A 15,904-nucleotide genomic window follows, 5' to 3' on the forward strand; every position below is an offset into this window, starting at 1 on the left:
GGGCAGGGCTGCAGAGTGACAGCTGTGTTGAAGAGGAAGACAAGTGTCACATGAAAACATGTAGAATCTTTCTTTGCTGTAACTCTAAATGCTTGGATTTATCAGGACATGCTTTTCATCTCTCCAGTTGTCGCCCTCCAGCCTGATGTCTTGTTTTACCTCTTGCCCAGTGTTTCCAGCACGTCCCACCCTCTGACACAGCAGATAGCATGTTATAAGTCTCTCCCCCCGGGGCTCAGATAGCGGGATTTCTCAGGAGCTGTTAACGCCTGGTGACATTCAGATGGAAAAGCATGACATTTTCCTGTCAGATCTACTGCTGTGAGGTCTGGGTGTCACCCTGGGAGAGTGTTAACGGGATAGTCATTGTGTTATCCTTCACCAAAAATACAAAACTCCTCTGCCAGTAAGGGCGGCAGAGGTGAGAATGTGTGTTATCTGCGTGTGTGTGGTGGTGTTTGATGACTTATTCAGTGGGCAGCTTTACAATCTTTGCAAACATTCTGCAGCTTGTATTTCTCAGGTGGATGTTGGAGCTCTTGTTTTGTGTGTTTTGCAGAAGAAGCTGCTTCTGTGACCTGATTTCCTGTGACAGGAGTTACTCGAGCATTCAGTCTGACACACACACACATATACTCCCAGCCTCTACTTTCCTCTTGTACTGTTTCAAGTTGCCCTGTTTGCTGCTCTCCATTTAAAGTGAATCTCACCTGCTTCTCACTGCCTTTCATCCCACTTCCACTTGCTGGTGTTTGACGGTGACGTGGAGATAAAGCCTCCCGCAGAAAAACGCAGCATACTACACACACAGATGCTGCAGAGACTGGCACAGATTTTCTAAATGTGTGTCATGATTCTGCCTCCTCATTAGGATGTTTCACCCTCATCCATGTGAGTGTGTAGTCTTCTCTTTTCTCTCTTTCTCTCTGCTCTGTCCCCTCTTGATCTTTCCTCCCCCCCTTCTTCCTCCACCTCCTCCTGAAATCCTCTCTTTAACGCAGAGCTGTAGTATAAATGCAAATCAGCCGTACTCAGAGACTGCTGCCCTACAGACACACTGACTCCAGCAGCATACAGTTCACATTGCGTCACTTTACACTCAGTGTGTGTGCGTGTGTGTGCAGCATGATAAGCACAGTGTGTGTTATTGGTCTCACGCCCCAGCTGCTCTAGAGGACTATACTTATCTGTGCTAATTTGTGACCAGTTTAATATCGCTGATGAGCACTTAACCCATCAATTCAATGAAATCCGCACTGCAGCAACTTCTCTCCCTCTTCCCCTCTTTCTTTCACTCTCTTCCATCCAATTTAACACCCCCTCCTCCTCTGTCTCTTGCCATCTCCTGCTTATTTCTCTTCCTCTTGCTCCCCCTGCTGTATCTGCATTCACTTTCCTATCTCCATCCTTTGGTATCCTCCACTAACCTCCCTCCACACTCTCCTTCTCCTCTTAATCCCTCTTTGGCTCTGCGTTATATCTACAATGTAGGGAGGCATAATTAATCCTGACAACCCCCCTCTTCACCGTTTTCTCTGGAGAAGAGTCAAAAGATGTGTGCATCCTTATGAGTCACTGTGTGTGTGTTAGGAAGGAGAATTGAACAGAGGTGAAGAGCATTGCGTCATGGGGGGGTGTGTTGAGCAGGAGGTGGGCTCAGCCGGCTGTCAGTCAGTGACGTGAGCGGAGCACGTGCGTCGGTCATGGCTGGGGAGACGCTCTGCGCCGGTTATCTCGCTGTAGGCGAGGAGAGCGAGGAACAGCCGCAGCTCCTCTTTGCCGTCAGGGCTGATCGAGGAGGGAGTGAATGTCTTGTATGAGTGTGTGTGTGTGAGTGTGTGAGAGAGTGTGTGTGCATGTAGATGCTGCAACCGGAGCTGCTGTTGGTGAATTATGCAGACAGGGGAGCAGAGTTTAGATGGCAGATTAATAATGCATCCTGCCGGGTTACGAGCTCTGCATTAGTTAGTTTTGCGGGAACCTGTAGCTGCCCGCCGTCTGCCTGACTCCATCACTCCTCGTCCACCTTTCTACCCGCCTGACGGACCGTTCGCTCAGAAAATGTCTCACTACCATTTCATCAAATGCTGTAAGTCTCCAGCTCTCTATCTGTGTGTGTGTGTGTGTGTGTGTTGACATGTGTGTCCCTCAGCCATGGGTGTGTGCCTCTTAGCACTTTCTATAAATGCAGGGTGTCGTTTACTGTAAGAGGGGAGAATTCTGCTCAGCAGCTGCAAACAGCTGCACAATCTAAACTTCAAATGGGTATTTGTGTCCATCTGTGTGTGTGCATGTGTGTGCTGTGCTGTAAGTGGGCGTGTGAGCTTGCTGCAGAGAGCTTGCTGCAGATGTGTGAAGTTGACCGGTGCGGTGAATGCGGCAGGTAGCGGCAGAGACCGGGGGGAAAAGAAAAAAAAATCTGAAATAGAGCCACACGGATGCAGATTCCTGTGAGCGTGTGCGGTTTATTCCTAACACAGCGACAGACTGACGGGGAAGAGGAAGTGGTTTTAGAGAGAGGAGGACAGATGGGGAGAAACTGAAGGGGGGATTACAGAGGGGGAATGAAAAAGGAGGTGAGGATGGGACCAGTGACACTTGAAGGATGATGGACAGACTGTGACGGAGGAGAGGATCAAGTCTCACCTTGATTCTGAAAACCTTGTTTGTGTCACCCTCAAATCTGTCCTTACACACCTCTACCTTCTGCACATTTATGATGTCTGCAGTCTGCAGCCTGTGTGTGTGTGTGTGTGTGTGTGTGTGTGTGTGTGTGTGTGTGTGTGTGTGTGTGTGTGTGTGTGTGTGTGTGTGTGTGTGTGTGTGTGTGTGCGCACATGCTGGCTTGCTATTTCCTAATTTACAATCTCCTGCAGTGCTTTCAGGGTTATTAGCTGGAGCCTGCATGAGATGTTTCACATTCAATCAATAACTGATAGCCTGGAGATGAATGCCAGGAGAGGAAAGCTCCGGCATTTCATCCCTCTCCCTCTCTCTCTCTCTGGATTCATTCAGCCTTGTTTCCCATCACTCTCAGCTCTGCTGTCCTTCCCCGCTTTCATTCACATCCAGTCTCTCTGTTCAGAGCCATTCATCAAGCAGTCGGACACACCAATGTTATTTTGACTGTTAGCTGATCAGATTAGACATCACGTCATAGTTTGTCCGTCCTTCTGGGTTTATTTTTCGTGCTAATTTACAAGTTTTCTTAACATTAAAATGTAAATCAAAGCATTTATTGATCAAGGGCACGGTCTCATTGATCTTAGCTGTCGGTTTTGGTCCCGTTTGATGTTTCCATCCTGAAAGGAAAGACAAGAAAAATGCTCATGGGAATGTCCTCATTCACCGCCCTGTGATTTTAGAACGACAGCACACTTAACCATATTACATCCAGCAAAAGAAATCATCAGGGACAGATTTATCGTCTCAACATGCCACAACACGAAGAGCCTGACGTGAACTTCACTGCATCATTTATTTATGCAACTGCATTTATACCAGAGTAAATATAGTGGAAATGATTAAATTACCCACTGCATATGCCTTCAGGACCAGAGTTCAAGTCCTTTCTGTGTCAATGCACCACCATGTGTGCATCCGTCATGTGTCTGCACAGTTTGATGAGACCGCAGCCTTGGACCCCCAGTTATTAGATGATTTATGAAGGAGAGAGTGAAAGGTATGAGTGACCGAACGAAGGAGGAGATGAACGTGAGGGAGTCGAGGCAAAGATGAGACAGACTGAGTTCAACACATCCATATTTTATGGTGAAACACAGACACATGTCTGTCTGCTGCCACCTTAACACTGTGTCACCTGCCAACTTCATGTGGTGATTGGAGTTTTTCTCTCTAGTGTCCAAACTAATTAGAGTTTTGACTTTTAATGGGAAATAATAAGGGATATGGAGGTATGGTTAAGTTGTTTTGCTCACATCTCAAGACTAAATAATTGATGTAAGTGGAAGTAATCACAAGTTGCAGCTCTATTAGATTACCTTTTGCCCATGCATGTGTATTCTTGTATCTGTTACCGACTCTGATAGTTGTACTGAAGGTGTTTGAAGACTGAACACATAATATGTTTTTTTTTTTTAATGAAAAAAAAAACATTTTCTGTTTCTTTGCAGATAATTTTCACATTCATCTGCCAATTAAAAAATGACTCATTTGGAGCTTTTCTAAACTGATTGGAAGCATTAAATCATGGACTCAGCTTATCTTAATCTATTTTAATGAAAACAAAACCAATCAATTGTACAGAGAAAACTCCAAAGTTGGCTAGAACCTTTGTCCACCTGCCTCTTAAAGCTTCTCTCCTGTGAGAAGTCTTAGCATGAACAGACTTTTTAAAGGGCAGGGGCAAAAATAAGACAGAAAAGTCACATACAGTGTTTGTTTTTACCACCCAAAAATCTCTTTGTAACTTTTCATGGGTTGCACCATCATATCTGTGTGAGTTGTTGGACCAACATGCTCCAGTGAGATTTACCTACATCCAGACTCAAAACCAGATAGCTTTTGCAGTGGCTGCTCCCATGTGTGGAACGGTCTACATTAGGGCTGCAGCTATCGAATATTTTAGTATTCCAGTATTCTACGGAAAATCCCATCGATTAATCAAGTAATCGGATAAAATACATTTTTGTTTAGTTAAAGAGCAGTTATTTTTCAAATAAAAATTGTTCTCTTTAAGAAATATAATTTTCTGATACAGCATGTCAATAAGAGCACTTGCTTTGGTAGCTCCAAAATTTGTAAACACACTTTGACACATTTTTTGTCCCTTGTACATCTCATCAAATGTTGCGGACCCAAATGGCATCCGTTTCATAGAATGACCCATTAGTCTTCAAACTCCAGAAAAGAAGCTAGATTTGTTGCTAGTTGCTATTTTGTATAAGAGGTAGCTTGAGGGGTCTGAAAACTCTCTTAATATGGCCTCAGCTCTATTTGAAATACCACTCTTTGATCTTTTTAAAAATTAAACGATTCTTGAGGCAGAGAAAATTACTCAAGTATTTTTTGTAATCGAGTACCTCGAATCATTCAAGGAATCGTTTCAGCTCTAGTCTACAGTTTAATATAAGAACTGTTCAGTCCCTTAAAACTTTCAGATCAAACCCATCTCTTTGGGTTGGCTTTTAATACTTGGTAAGGTTGAACTCCTGGCATTATATGTTCCCTTGTTTCTTATGTTTTAAAGTGTTATTTATTGTGTCTTACTGCTATCCTGTTCTTGGGTTTGACTTTGCTGAACCTTGACAGCAAGGAACTATAATATTAGTGGCAGAAGATAAAAGTTGGAAACAACAGGACGCGAGGAAGTGTGAGTGTCCTGTGTCTGTTGATTGCAGGAATTTCTGTTTGCGTCTCCTCAACTTGAGCCCCAGTCGACTTAAAATAAAATACAGTTGGAGCAGACACCTGGCATGAACAGGATAACAATGACCCCCCTTGTCTGGAACCGGAACACAAAGAACCTTTTTACATGTCTAATCAGAGCAGATGGCTCTTGTGTACTGTGCAGGAGGGGTGTGTGTGTGTGTGTGTGTGTGTGTGTGTGTGTGTGTGTGTGTGTGTGTGTGTGTGTGTGTGTGTGTGTGTGTGTGTGTGTGTGTGTGTGTGTGTGTGTGTGTGTTTGTGTGAGGGGGCAGGTGTTTGAATAACAGTGTAGGAATAAGCATCTCTGTTTTTTTTCCTACTTGCTCGGCTGTATGAGTGCAGATAAAGATCTGGTTTAAACACACTGACAGACAAACAGCGGTTTGCTGTTTAAAGTAGACACAAAGGAGCAACAGTGGTGTTGTTGGACTGTCGGTGGTGTTTATGGTTGGGCTGCTTTCCCCCTCCTGGGTTCAACTGCTGTTCAAAGACTTGAACATGTGACTCTGTGGATTGAAAAAAAAGAAGACAGATGAGGAGAAGTGATGCACAGTGAGAGGGGAGAGCGACAGATGCAGCAGGAAACACACGGGGACTACATGTAGTAGCTTAAAGTTGTCCTGTCAGACTCGCAGAGATAAAATAGAGACATCAGAAAAGCTCTGGAGGTGCATGGAGAGACAGAGAGGCTCCAGAGAGGACACTTTAAACAGAAAGGAGGCACAGCAACAAAGGAACAGCAAAGTTGGATTGGATTAAAGAAGGACGAAAAAATAAAGACAGCAGGGGCCAGAAAGGAATGAGTGATGAGTCAGAACGAAAAAACCTACCACGCTTATTCTGCAAGGGCATCCTCCTCTTCAAATCTGACTTGTCTTCCAGGAGCTGTGACCTGAATTTGTCAAATTAACAACGCCACCAGAGCCAGATAGATTTACATACTTCAACAAGAGAAACCTTATGTTATAAGATTTGTGTTGAGTGGGCCCCTCTTGGTTTCTGCCTCTGCACCAGCACTGTACATCCTAATTCATCCGTGCAGACTTTAATAGACTCTGCTGCTGCTGCTGCTGCCGCCGTGTGATGAGATCAGTTTGGCAACGTTCCACCGAGAGGCAGAGAGATTATGCGGAGTCAGGAGAATCACTCCACACTGTTGGGACAATAGAGACAACCCACAGAATGCTGCAATGCTTCTCTCAACCAACCCCACGGCAAAGCAGACTCATGCTTACAGTAAATATGCCAAGTGATTGCCCACTCATGCTCACACGTGGGCAAACTGTGGACACAGAAGAAAGAAAGAAAGTGACACATTTATTCCTGGGGAAGAGACAGTCGGCCTTTTTGTTCGTCAGTTTGATTTTCTTCACCAGATTTACGTTTTATCAGCTCAGATTCACAACATGATGCAACCATCCTGACTTTAACCTCACTGTCTGTGTCCCACCAGGTTGTTTCCAGCTATGTAATGTCTTTCGTCAGAACATGGAGATAGACCAATGTCTGCTGGAGTCTCTCCCTGTCGGCCAGCGCCAGCGGCTGGTCAGGAGGATGCGCTGTGACCAAATAAGGGCGTACTACGAGAGGGAGAAGAACCTTCAGCGCCAGCAAGGTGGAGTCAAGGTTCGACCCCCGTCTACGCACCGCAGGAAGACGCGCGTCCGCTTTAGCCAGAGTGACATCATACAGGATGCTATCATTCGCCACGATGACAAAGAAGGTGCGTATGTGAATGTTAATTTAACACACACACACATGCGCGCTGGAAGCTGTCCACTTAACAGGAGAGAACAGAGAGGAGCTTTTATCCTCGTACAAACAGCTCTGAAGGACAAAAATACCTTGGCAGTGACGCTGAAGTCTGCTGTGGAAAGTGAACAATAATTCCACCGAGTGGCAGCACTTTTTATTGGACCCCAGGTAGAAGAAGCAGCTTGACTTTCATTTTGAGCGATTCTCTGCAGGTAAATAAACACCTGAAATAACGTGAGGATACAGAAGTCAACATGAGCTGGTTTTAATTATATGTCACTGCTAGTGGTTTCATTTCTGACTCAAAAGGAAGCATTAAGAATGCACAATTCTTGCTATTTATTTTATTTCCTTTTCTCTGTCATTTTGTGCCTTGTGCCGTCGCATTTGTGTATCCTTCACGGTCAAGAAGACAAAAGGCACCATGAGCTCTTTTCACAGTAAATCATGTCTGCCCTCAGGCCTCAGGTCCATGCATGGCTCCAAATCTCCTGTCTCCCAGTAAAGACACACTCGTCTACTCTGGCTATGATTTTTTGAGATCAAATCATCAATGCTCTTAAGAGCACCTCAGACTTTCCTCTTAAAGGACATTGATTTCCACGTCCCATCTCGCTGTCTTTCTTCTCGTCTCTGCCAGTGATTTACCCAGCTGTCCCGGAGTATCTGTGTCAGTCAGGCAGTCTTTGCAGGTCACTGTGTTAATCTCTGCTCTCTGGCTGCCAGCGAGGTTCAGCTGGGGTCTGCGGGAGCAGCTGGTGCTCCGGTGAAATAGTCGGACTGAAGCTGGGGTTCCTTGGCTCGGCATGACTCACATTTTTCTTAAAGCCTACCTTTACCAAGAGACAATGCGGACAGAAAAACTTCTTTCCTTCTTATCCGTTTGCCTGTCTCCCTGAGGTAACACTCGGTCGGGTGGATCAGCACTTACTAAAGTCTGACAATGGCTCTTGAGATGAGTGAGAACAGTTCTTCTCTCTGTCGCCGTTTAGTTAGCACTCTCCTCCGTGATAGGATTCGCCTCAGGCTCGGAGTCTCCCTGAAGTAATGTGAGAATATTTCTGGATCTCTTCCCTTTAATGCATAAGTATTTAAAGAGGAGGGGTTTTGTGTAAACATATTGTAACAATGAGAGCCTTCGGGTTAACGTGGTGGATAGAGGTACAAGGAGAAGGGATTTAAATCATTGATGATGAACAGCTAACCCAGTTTTTTTTTGCCTGGAAAGCAGACTTTAAAGGGAATTCTGAACAGGATAAGGAAGTGATGATGCATCTAGTTTCATCATATTGATATCGGATGTGGGAATAAGATGATTACTTAATTACAAGTGAAGAGATCTGCATAATGAAGCATCAAGTGTGAAATGTGGTTGCTGTAATATTCAGTTCAGGTCTCAGCTGGATCGGTTTTTATTCTCCACTCGCACCATGTCCCTGGATTGGTGGATTAATGACCAAATAAAGCAATGAAAGCACATTTAGTGACTCACAGTTTTAAAGGACTTGTGAATGTGTACTTGAGAAGGGTTGACCCTGAGAGACGAGGACAAAAAACAAAGATGCTGAGAGGGACGTGGAAGGAGGGAGAAACAGATTGCGGTGGTACAAGTTGTGTTCTCATTGAAGGAAGTTTTTGGAGAGCTGCTTAAGATAGAGAAAAGATTTCTTTATTCTGATCAAGTGTTAACACAGCATGTGGTTTAATCTGCTGGTGTTTACTTGCAGCTAAAAAAAGTTGATCAGAACTGTTGTATGACGTGTGTAAAGAGATGTTTAGATTAGCCTTATGCAGGAGCCATGTTAACACTTCAACAGAGCAACCCTGCCATTACAGGTGCTAACAGCAGGATTGCTTCACCTGTTTGGCTATTCAAAGGCTGATGTTGTGCTTATGCGTCACTGTTAAAGACAAAATATTCAGAGGCAGCAGATCAAACAAATCCTTTGGGAAGGTATGAGTATATGGAAAATTTGTTCTAGGGATGCACGATATTGGATTTTTGCTGATATCCGATATGCCGATATATCGAAACCCCTTTTGGCCGATACCAATACCGATAATCACAAGTTTGTTTTTTTCACTGTAATGAAAGCTAAGTCTATCCTGTACTGGAATTAATATGTTACTCTTATTGTGACGGTCTTATTTGTTTAAGAAACACACATGAAACAAAACAAAAAACGTTTGATTTTACCATAAATGAGAAATGTATTGTTTTTTCAAACTCAAGACATTTAGTATTGAAATACAGAAAAATAATGTCTTTAGATCACATGAACTTTAAATGTACAATGCATTTTTAAACATAACCAAGTTGTATTTGATTATTTTAGAGCTACTGTAACAACCTGGTGACAGACACAGAGCTCTGCAGTGCAAATAAATGACGTGCTACATTTTATTCAAGGAGCTTTTTTTTCAGATGGCCAATAATAATAAACCTAACTGAATAGCACCTTATCAGCTGTGCATATCGGCTGAAATTTTCATATCTGCCGATACCGATAAACGTATTTTTAAGCTTTTATCAGCCGATACCGATATTGTGCAGATAATATCATGCATCCCTAATTTGTTCGGTCTGATTTACATTCATTTCCAAAACAAAAACACACCTTGTTAAAAGTCATGTCTTCAGGACAGTGTGCATGAGACTCTAGGCCAAAAGGTGGCACTGCAGTTTAATAAAAACAGGTTTTCTTCACAACATCTTTTAAAGGGGAAAGACATTGAGCATGATCCTGTTGAAACACAACCAAAGACAATCAAACACCTTTCACACTGGACATTTTATATTTTCATTGGTTTGTTCAAAGGTCAAAACTATTCTTCTGCAACTGAATTGTCTTTGTTGTGTTTGTTGTAGTTGTGTTTTTTCTTAAATCCAGGTTGAAGTGTTTTAAGGTGCATTTATATTCCATCTGGTTTTTTTATCAGCTAAAATAGCATGCTTTATGTAAATGCAGCTATTGCTAAGTGTGGGAAGTCAGATTGCTGACATCGCAGCAGCAGGTAGTCAGGGATATCAGACATAAACAGATTCATTCTCTTACTTTCTTTTTTCGAAAATAAGACAAAGGTGTGAGTGATAGAGAGAGCATAAGTGAAATAATAAAAACGTCACAAAGGAAAATGTGAGAATAAACTAGATTGAAAAGGCAGCAGGAAAGAAGCCTGAGGTTAGTGGAGACACCCTATGGTTCAAATGGAACCAGTCTCACACAGCTGTATGGTGAGATGGGAGCATACTGTACACCTCATCTCCATCCTCCATCCTTATCTGTCACATGCAAACGTATTGCCTGCTTAGGTTTTGACATTTGGTGAAATTGCTTTTTGCCCAAAGCAATCTCCTAACTTCATCAAAGCAGGGACGCGTGTTGGACGGCAGCAGCTGTTGTCTTTGTAGTCGATCAACCTACCATCAGGTTTTTATAATGTCTTCTCTCCTTGGTTTGTAATGTTACCAGAGAAGACTGTGTGTGTGAGATCTTATGGAGATCAGGATTTCTCACAAACACTGAGAGATTTGTTGGAACGCTGTTATTATTCACTCAAAAATCATTTTACATTTTTATTGTTTGGACTTAAAACCATCTTGAGTTTTCTTCTTGTTTCCTGTAACGTGGATGTCTTTAATGCACTTTATCCATGCGAACACAGACAGCCACTCACAGACCCCCAAAGAATCTTAATACTTTTGTTGTCCGGCATGCTTCAAGTGATCCCAAATCTCTCCTCCATGGCATGAGAGATCATCTTTACCTTCCACTAATAAACACTTTATATCCCAAATGAGCCACATGCAGTGCTCACAGCCGTTTCTCCCTCATACCTGCATTAATGGGGTGAGTGCTTTTCCCCTGTGCTGTGTTTTTGTGGCTTTATGTGAGTGTTCATGCATCAAGAGGTTGACATATTTTTCCCTTATATAGAAGTTTAATCACTGCACATGTGGTTCTTTCGTTGTGTGCATTTTGTGCACACATTAAAGCATGCTTTTGTTATGGATTGGTGCAGATATAGATCCATCCTGCAGGCACAGCACAGTGACTGAAAAGGCTCCAATCCCAGCTCCGTATTGAGTCAGTGAGACCTGCAGAGGTAACAGTAATAGCTTTCCGTCTGCCGTGGTGTCGTGGAGCAGTGTGTGTTAGACACAGTTAATAAAACTCAGTCCTGCCATGGCTAAAAATAAGAACTCAACGTGCACCGAGTCCACTGTTATACAAGCTGTTTTTTCTGCATGGAGGCGAAGACTCCACGGAGGAGGGTAATAAAGCTGCTTAACGAACAAAGCAGCCAATTTACAGAAAGTTTAAGCAGCATTGGTGTTAGAAAATGTCTGTCTGTGTCCATGTTTTATTGCATGTTGAGAGATTCTCATGAAAATGCCTTTCTCCAGTCGTCTGTTGAAATAAACATGCCGCAAGTGCACAGCAGCTAAGCTAAAAATCAATGCAGCACTCAGGAGAAGTGATGTCTGGGAAGGTAGAGGGAACCTCCAGACATTTAGCTGTCTTTTTATTATCATTCAGCCAGCCTGCCATCACTACCTCACATCGATCCAGCACTCTGGTGTCCTGTTGAGTGGAGGAAACATGTCACTCTGTTGACTTACAGACACTTTTGAAGTCCTCTCTCCATATAAACACACATACTGGATGCATTTCTAAACCCTCTGCTCTTGCAAGAGAGAACGCAAACCACAGAGTGCAGGTGGGTGAAATAGGAAGGAAAAGGTGAGCATGAATCTTTAGATTGGTGCACGCTGGGATCAAAGGTGTGTCAGACACCTGCCATGTATCTGTCAGAACCGAGCCTCAGCCCTCAAAGATCGCAGAGGTAGATGTCATAATATCTGTTGCTAGAATCCAATTTAAGCCCTCACCTTCTTCCTCTGATACAGCAGGGATCCCTTTAATGTCAGCCGCAGCATTACACAGGATATTGAAACTTTCCTCACCACCAGTAGTTCTGTTTTTCCCTCAGCTGCTAATTTTAACACTTCTGGATTACATGTTGAGTCATCATTGTTCCTTCAGATGTTTGGCAGCACAGGTTAATATGAAGTGATGTAAGAGAACACAAAAAATGAAAGCACGTTATGATCTAATTTTGTCACAGGGGTCTGCGTGGCTCTGTTTGAAGTGGAAATTCAATTCAGATGTTTTTCTTCAATCTTTGAGTATTAATATTAACATTCAAACCAAAAGGGGAATGCAAGTGTGTAACGACACCATCCAGCGGGCACACATAATGAATTAAAACATGATCACTTATTTGCTATCCCTGGAGTTATTCCCTCCACGGCTCACAAACGAGCAATTGCTTTTACTTCATCAGAGGGTGCTGCATGTCCAGAGGAGATTACAGACGTTTTTTCCAGGATTATTAACAGTCAGTGTACATCATGATGCAGCGAGATTCATCTCTAATTTAGGCTTTCGTACTCACCATAGTTTATATAACAAACTCAACGAGACTGGACTCCTATAATATTATTGTTGCAGTCTAACAAACACATCTAGAACCTTGTTTGTGCTTGAACAATATTTTTGAGAGACCTCCAACACCAGAGATCTACAAAATCCCGTTTTTCTGATGGAGCGTGAGGAGGATTACTGTTTTGTTTTCCTGGACTCGTCATTAGATATTCGGCATTCAGAATTCAGCATTATTGGAAAAGTGTACCCTCCCTTTTCTTTCCTCTGAATTGAAAGGAGGGTGGTGTATCAGAGCTCATTTGAGAAACATGGGGCAGTGAGGTGAGACAGAGCCTCTTGTGATAAGGAACAAAGTGACACAATCATTTATTAGCAAGAGGGATTTGAAGAGAACATCTTGTGGCGCTGCTTGTGAGTGATGCTGGAGGAAATATTCTGAGTTGTACTGTTGTAAATGGCTTTATGTGGGATACATTATAGACAGATCTTTAAATTAATGAATGATCCTGAAGCACTTGATAAATGCAGACATGAGGAGAACATTGATTCTTGTGGTATATTTTTGAGTATGTTCATGAATCAAGACATTTTTGAGAGATGCATTTTTGCACTGTATAGGTTTAAGTTTTTCTTGACTAGCTCGGAAGATCTAATAAATCTTCACTAGAGGGTGTCTATGTAGGGAAGGGACACAGAGAGCTTTTTTCAAGCCTGATAGCATAGCTTTTAAAGTGATACTCCGGAATGGAACAAGTTGGGTCCTATCACAAGGTTTAGGGCAGAAATTACCCCTACAGCAGTGTTTTTGTGCAGCAGAAGCCCAGGAAGCACGCACCAAACACCCCCTCCCTGCTCCTCTGCCGGTTTCCTCAGCACTCAGACGGGGCCATTTTTAACTTGACCAAAAACACAAATAAACGGACTCCCACCAAAAAAATCTGATATCGGTCTGCATTCACGCTTTATTTAGAGAATTTTCAGCGCGTTACTTTCACACAAAAGCACCGCTAAATAAGGCTCAAGGTCTCATTGTGTCTTAAAACGGCACTACCTCCGCTGCAGAGCCACAGCTAGCTAAGAGGCGCTCGCTGCTTAGTGTATCAGTCCGCGCATGCGGCGTGCCAGATATTAACAAACGCAGGTAGTCTGCCAGGACGAAGAGACACGATGAGAACTAGAGCCTTATGTAGTGGTGTTTTTGTGTGAAAGTCGATATCGGATTTTTTCAGTGGGAGTCCATTTATTTGTGTTTTTGGTCAAGTAAAATATGGCCCCGTCTGAGTGCAGAGGAAAGCGGCTGACGAGCAGGAAGGGGGTGTTTGGTGCGTGCGCCCTGGGCTTCTGCTGCACAAAAACACTGCTGTAGGGGTAATTTCTGCCCTAAACCTTGTGATAGGACCCAACTTGTTTCATCCCGGAGTATCACTTTAAAGTTAGCAAAGGGACAAATCAGTAAAAGAAAAAAACACTTTTTTGTATTTTTGATCGGAAACTTGAGAATTTGCTACTTGTGATGTCACAAGTTGAGAGGTTATAATAATAACTGCACTATCATCTTGTATCTCTACCCTCACCTTAGAGCTCTTATTTACATAGTTACATGTAGCTGGATGTCATTTACAATGTTTTTTTTTTACTTGATGCTACCTGTGTTCATTCTTCTAAATGCTTTTAGCTGCTGCTCCTGAGGCATGTCATCACATCAGATCATACCCTATTTAGGTCCCCCTCTTTTCACCCTCTTCCCCCCCCCCCCCCCCCCCCCCCCTTCCACTCTGCCACCACGTCCTGCTAGTTGCTATGGAAACCCCAAGTATGTCTCGAACAGCTGTTTTGCAATTTTCCATAAAATGACAGTCGACTTTGCTGCGCGCCCACTCCCCCATCGTCCGCCTCCTGATGGAAGTGTAACACAAACACACACACACTCACAGGCACGCACACTGAGTCACACAGATTGACGTGTTTAATCAAACACCTACTGACATATAAAGGTTTATCACAGAGAGAACATGTGGTTGGTTCTGGGGTTAAACACAAAGCTGTTTGAAATAAACGAATATGGATCTTAGTGAGCCCATTTGTCAGTAAAAATAAGAGGAATGTTTTGTAAATATGTAAATATTACAGTGTTAACGCTGTGAGTACCAGGGCTTCAAAAACAGAACAGACCAGTGGTCGATTTGACTCCTTTGTAGGAACAACAGTACTATTGATTCCTCGCAGCCATAATGTCAGACTAACACTTTACTTTAACTGCCTTAGGGTCAATATGTAGCTCTTGACCCTTGACCTCTCTTTAGGCTCATTCAATTAGGTGCCATAAAACTGAGCTAGGTTCCTCCATCAGAGACTCGCTTTAACTGGCTCCATCAGAGGAGCAGATTTACACACCAGGGACCATCTTGACTCTCTCATGGTTCCTCTGAGTAAAAATAATCATCAATCACGTGATGACTTCATTCTTAAAAATCTGCATCCTACTTTCATTGATGTTCGAATGACAGGAAAGTGAGAGCATTATCTACTCCCTCGTAACGACTTTAGAAGACTTAATTGGTGGTTTAGAGTCTTGAGCCTCCGCAGAGCTTTGAGGAGACAGGAGATAATTGTGCTGATTGACTTTAAGCGCGGACAGCTTGGGTTCTCACCAACCAATTTAAGATCATTAAGTCACGACAGCCATTAAAAGAGGACGGAAGTGTCTGTGTGCAGTTTGAGATTGCACATGTGTCTCAAACAATTAGTTAATTAACAGATCGAGTGACTGACGAGATATTCACTGCTGACAGTATTGATGACAGGAACGTGTAACTATTATTCTAAAAAAGACTGTGACAGAAAGGTTGTCAGATCATGATGGTATGAAACTTAAGGTTTTGTTTACTTGCACAAAAACCAAATGCATAAATTCTTATTGAAGAAAACATATGTAAGCATATTTTTGATTGTATGTTAAGTTCTTATCATGGCCATTTTTGAATTGATAGGTTTTTAAAATTAGATATCCACAGGGAAAAATTAAGCCTTTTTTGACAATTATTTTGACATTAATGAGAATACGTTTCTGTAAAAAAAGCGGAATAAGTTTATCTCAAAGATTTGAACAGAAGTTGAGGTGTGTATTTGTAATATTCACTTATTTAACCTTTATGAAGCATCTCTGGAGATAATGACCCTGTTAGTAAAACGAGCTCACAGGGTCGTTAACAGAATTCGTCTGAAGGAATTAACACACCATAATTACCCCAGCTACTGTCCTTTGCAGAGCCAATGGACTGACTGAAAGGCTACTGTGTGTGTGTGTGTGT

The 15,904-nt window shown here is 42.8% G+C and overlaps 1 protein-coding gene across 6 annotated transcripts in view; it reads left to right on the forward strand.

Annotated features, from left to right (window-relative positions):
- Positions 1-15,904, forward strand: part of myo16 (myosin XVI) — a 98,169-nt gene that overhangs the window by 18,547 nt on the left and 63,718 nt on the right. For 4 of the 6 annotated variants that reach the window (XM_074694618.1, XM_074694615.1, XM_074694616.1 and 1 more), the window contains one exon: positions 6,842-7,111. In XM_074694618.1, the coding sequence (XP_074550719.1) occupies positions 6,877-7,111 (235 nt within the window). In that variant the 5' untranslated portion in view covers positions 6,842-6,876. Of the gene's footprint in view, positions 1-1,728; positions 2,090-6,841; positions 7,112-15,904 lie in introns of those variants that run through there. The other 2 variants (XR_012599896.1, XM_074694614.1) reach the window with 1 other exon arrangement.

This window comes from Halichoeres trimaculatus, unplaced genomic scaffold (genome assembly GCF_033239565.1).
Source record: "Halichoeres trimaculatus isolate MK-OKI-2021-1 unplaced genomic scaffold, fHalTri1.1 fHalTri1_scaffold_19, whole genome shotgun sequence".
NCBI lineage: Eukaryota > Metazoa > Chordata > Actinopteri > Labriformes > Labridae > Halichoeres > Halichoeres trimaculatus.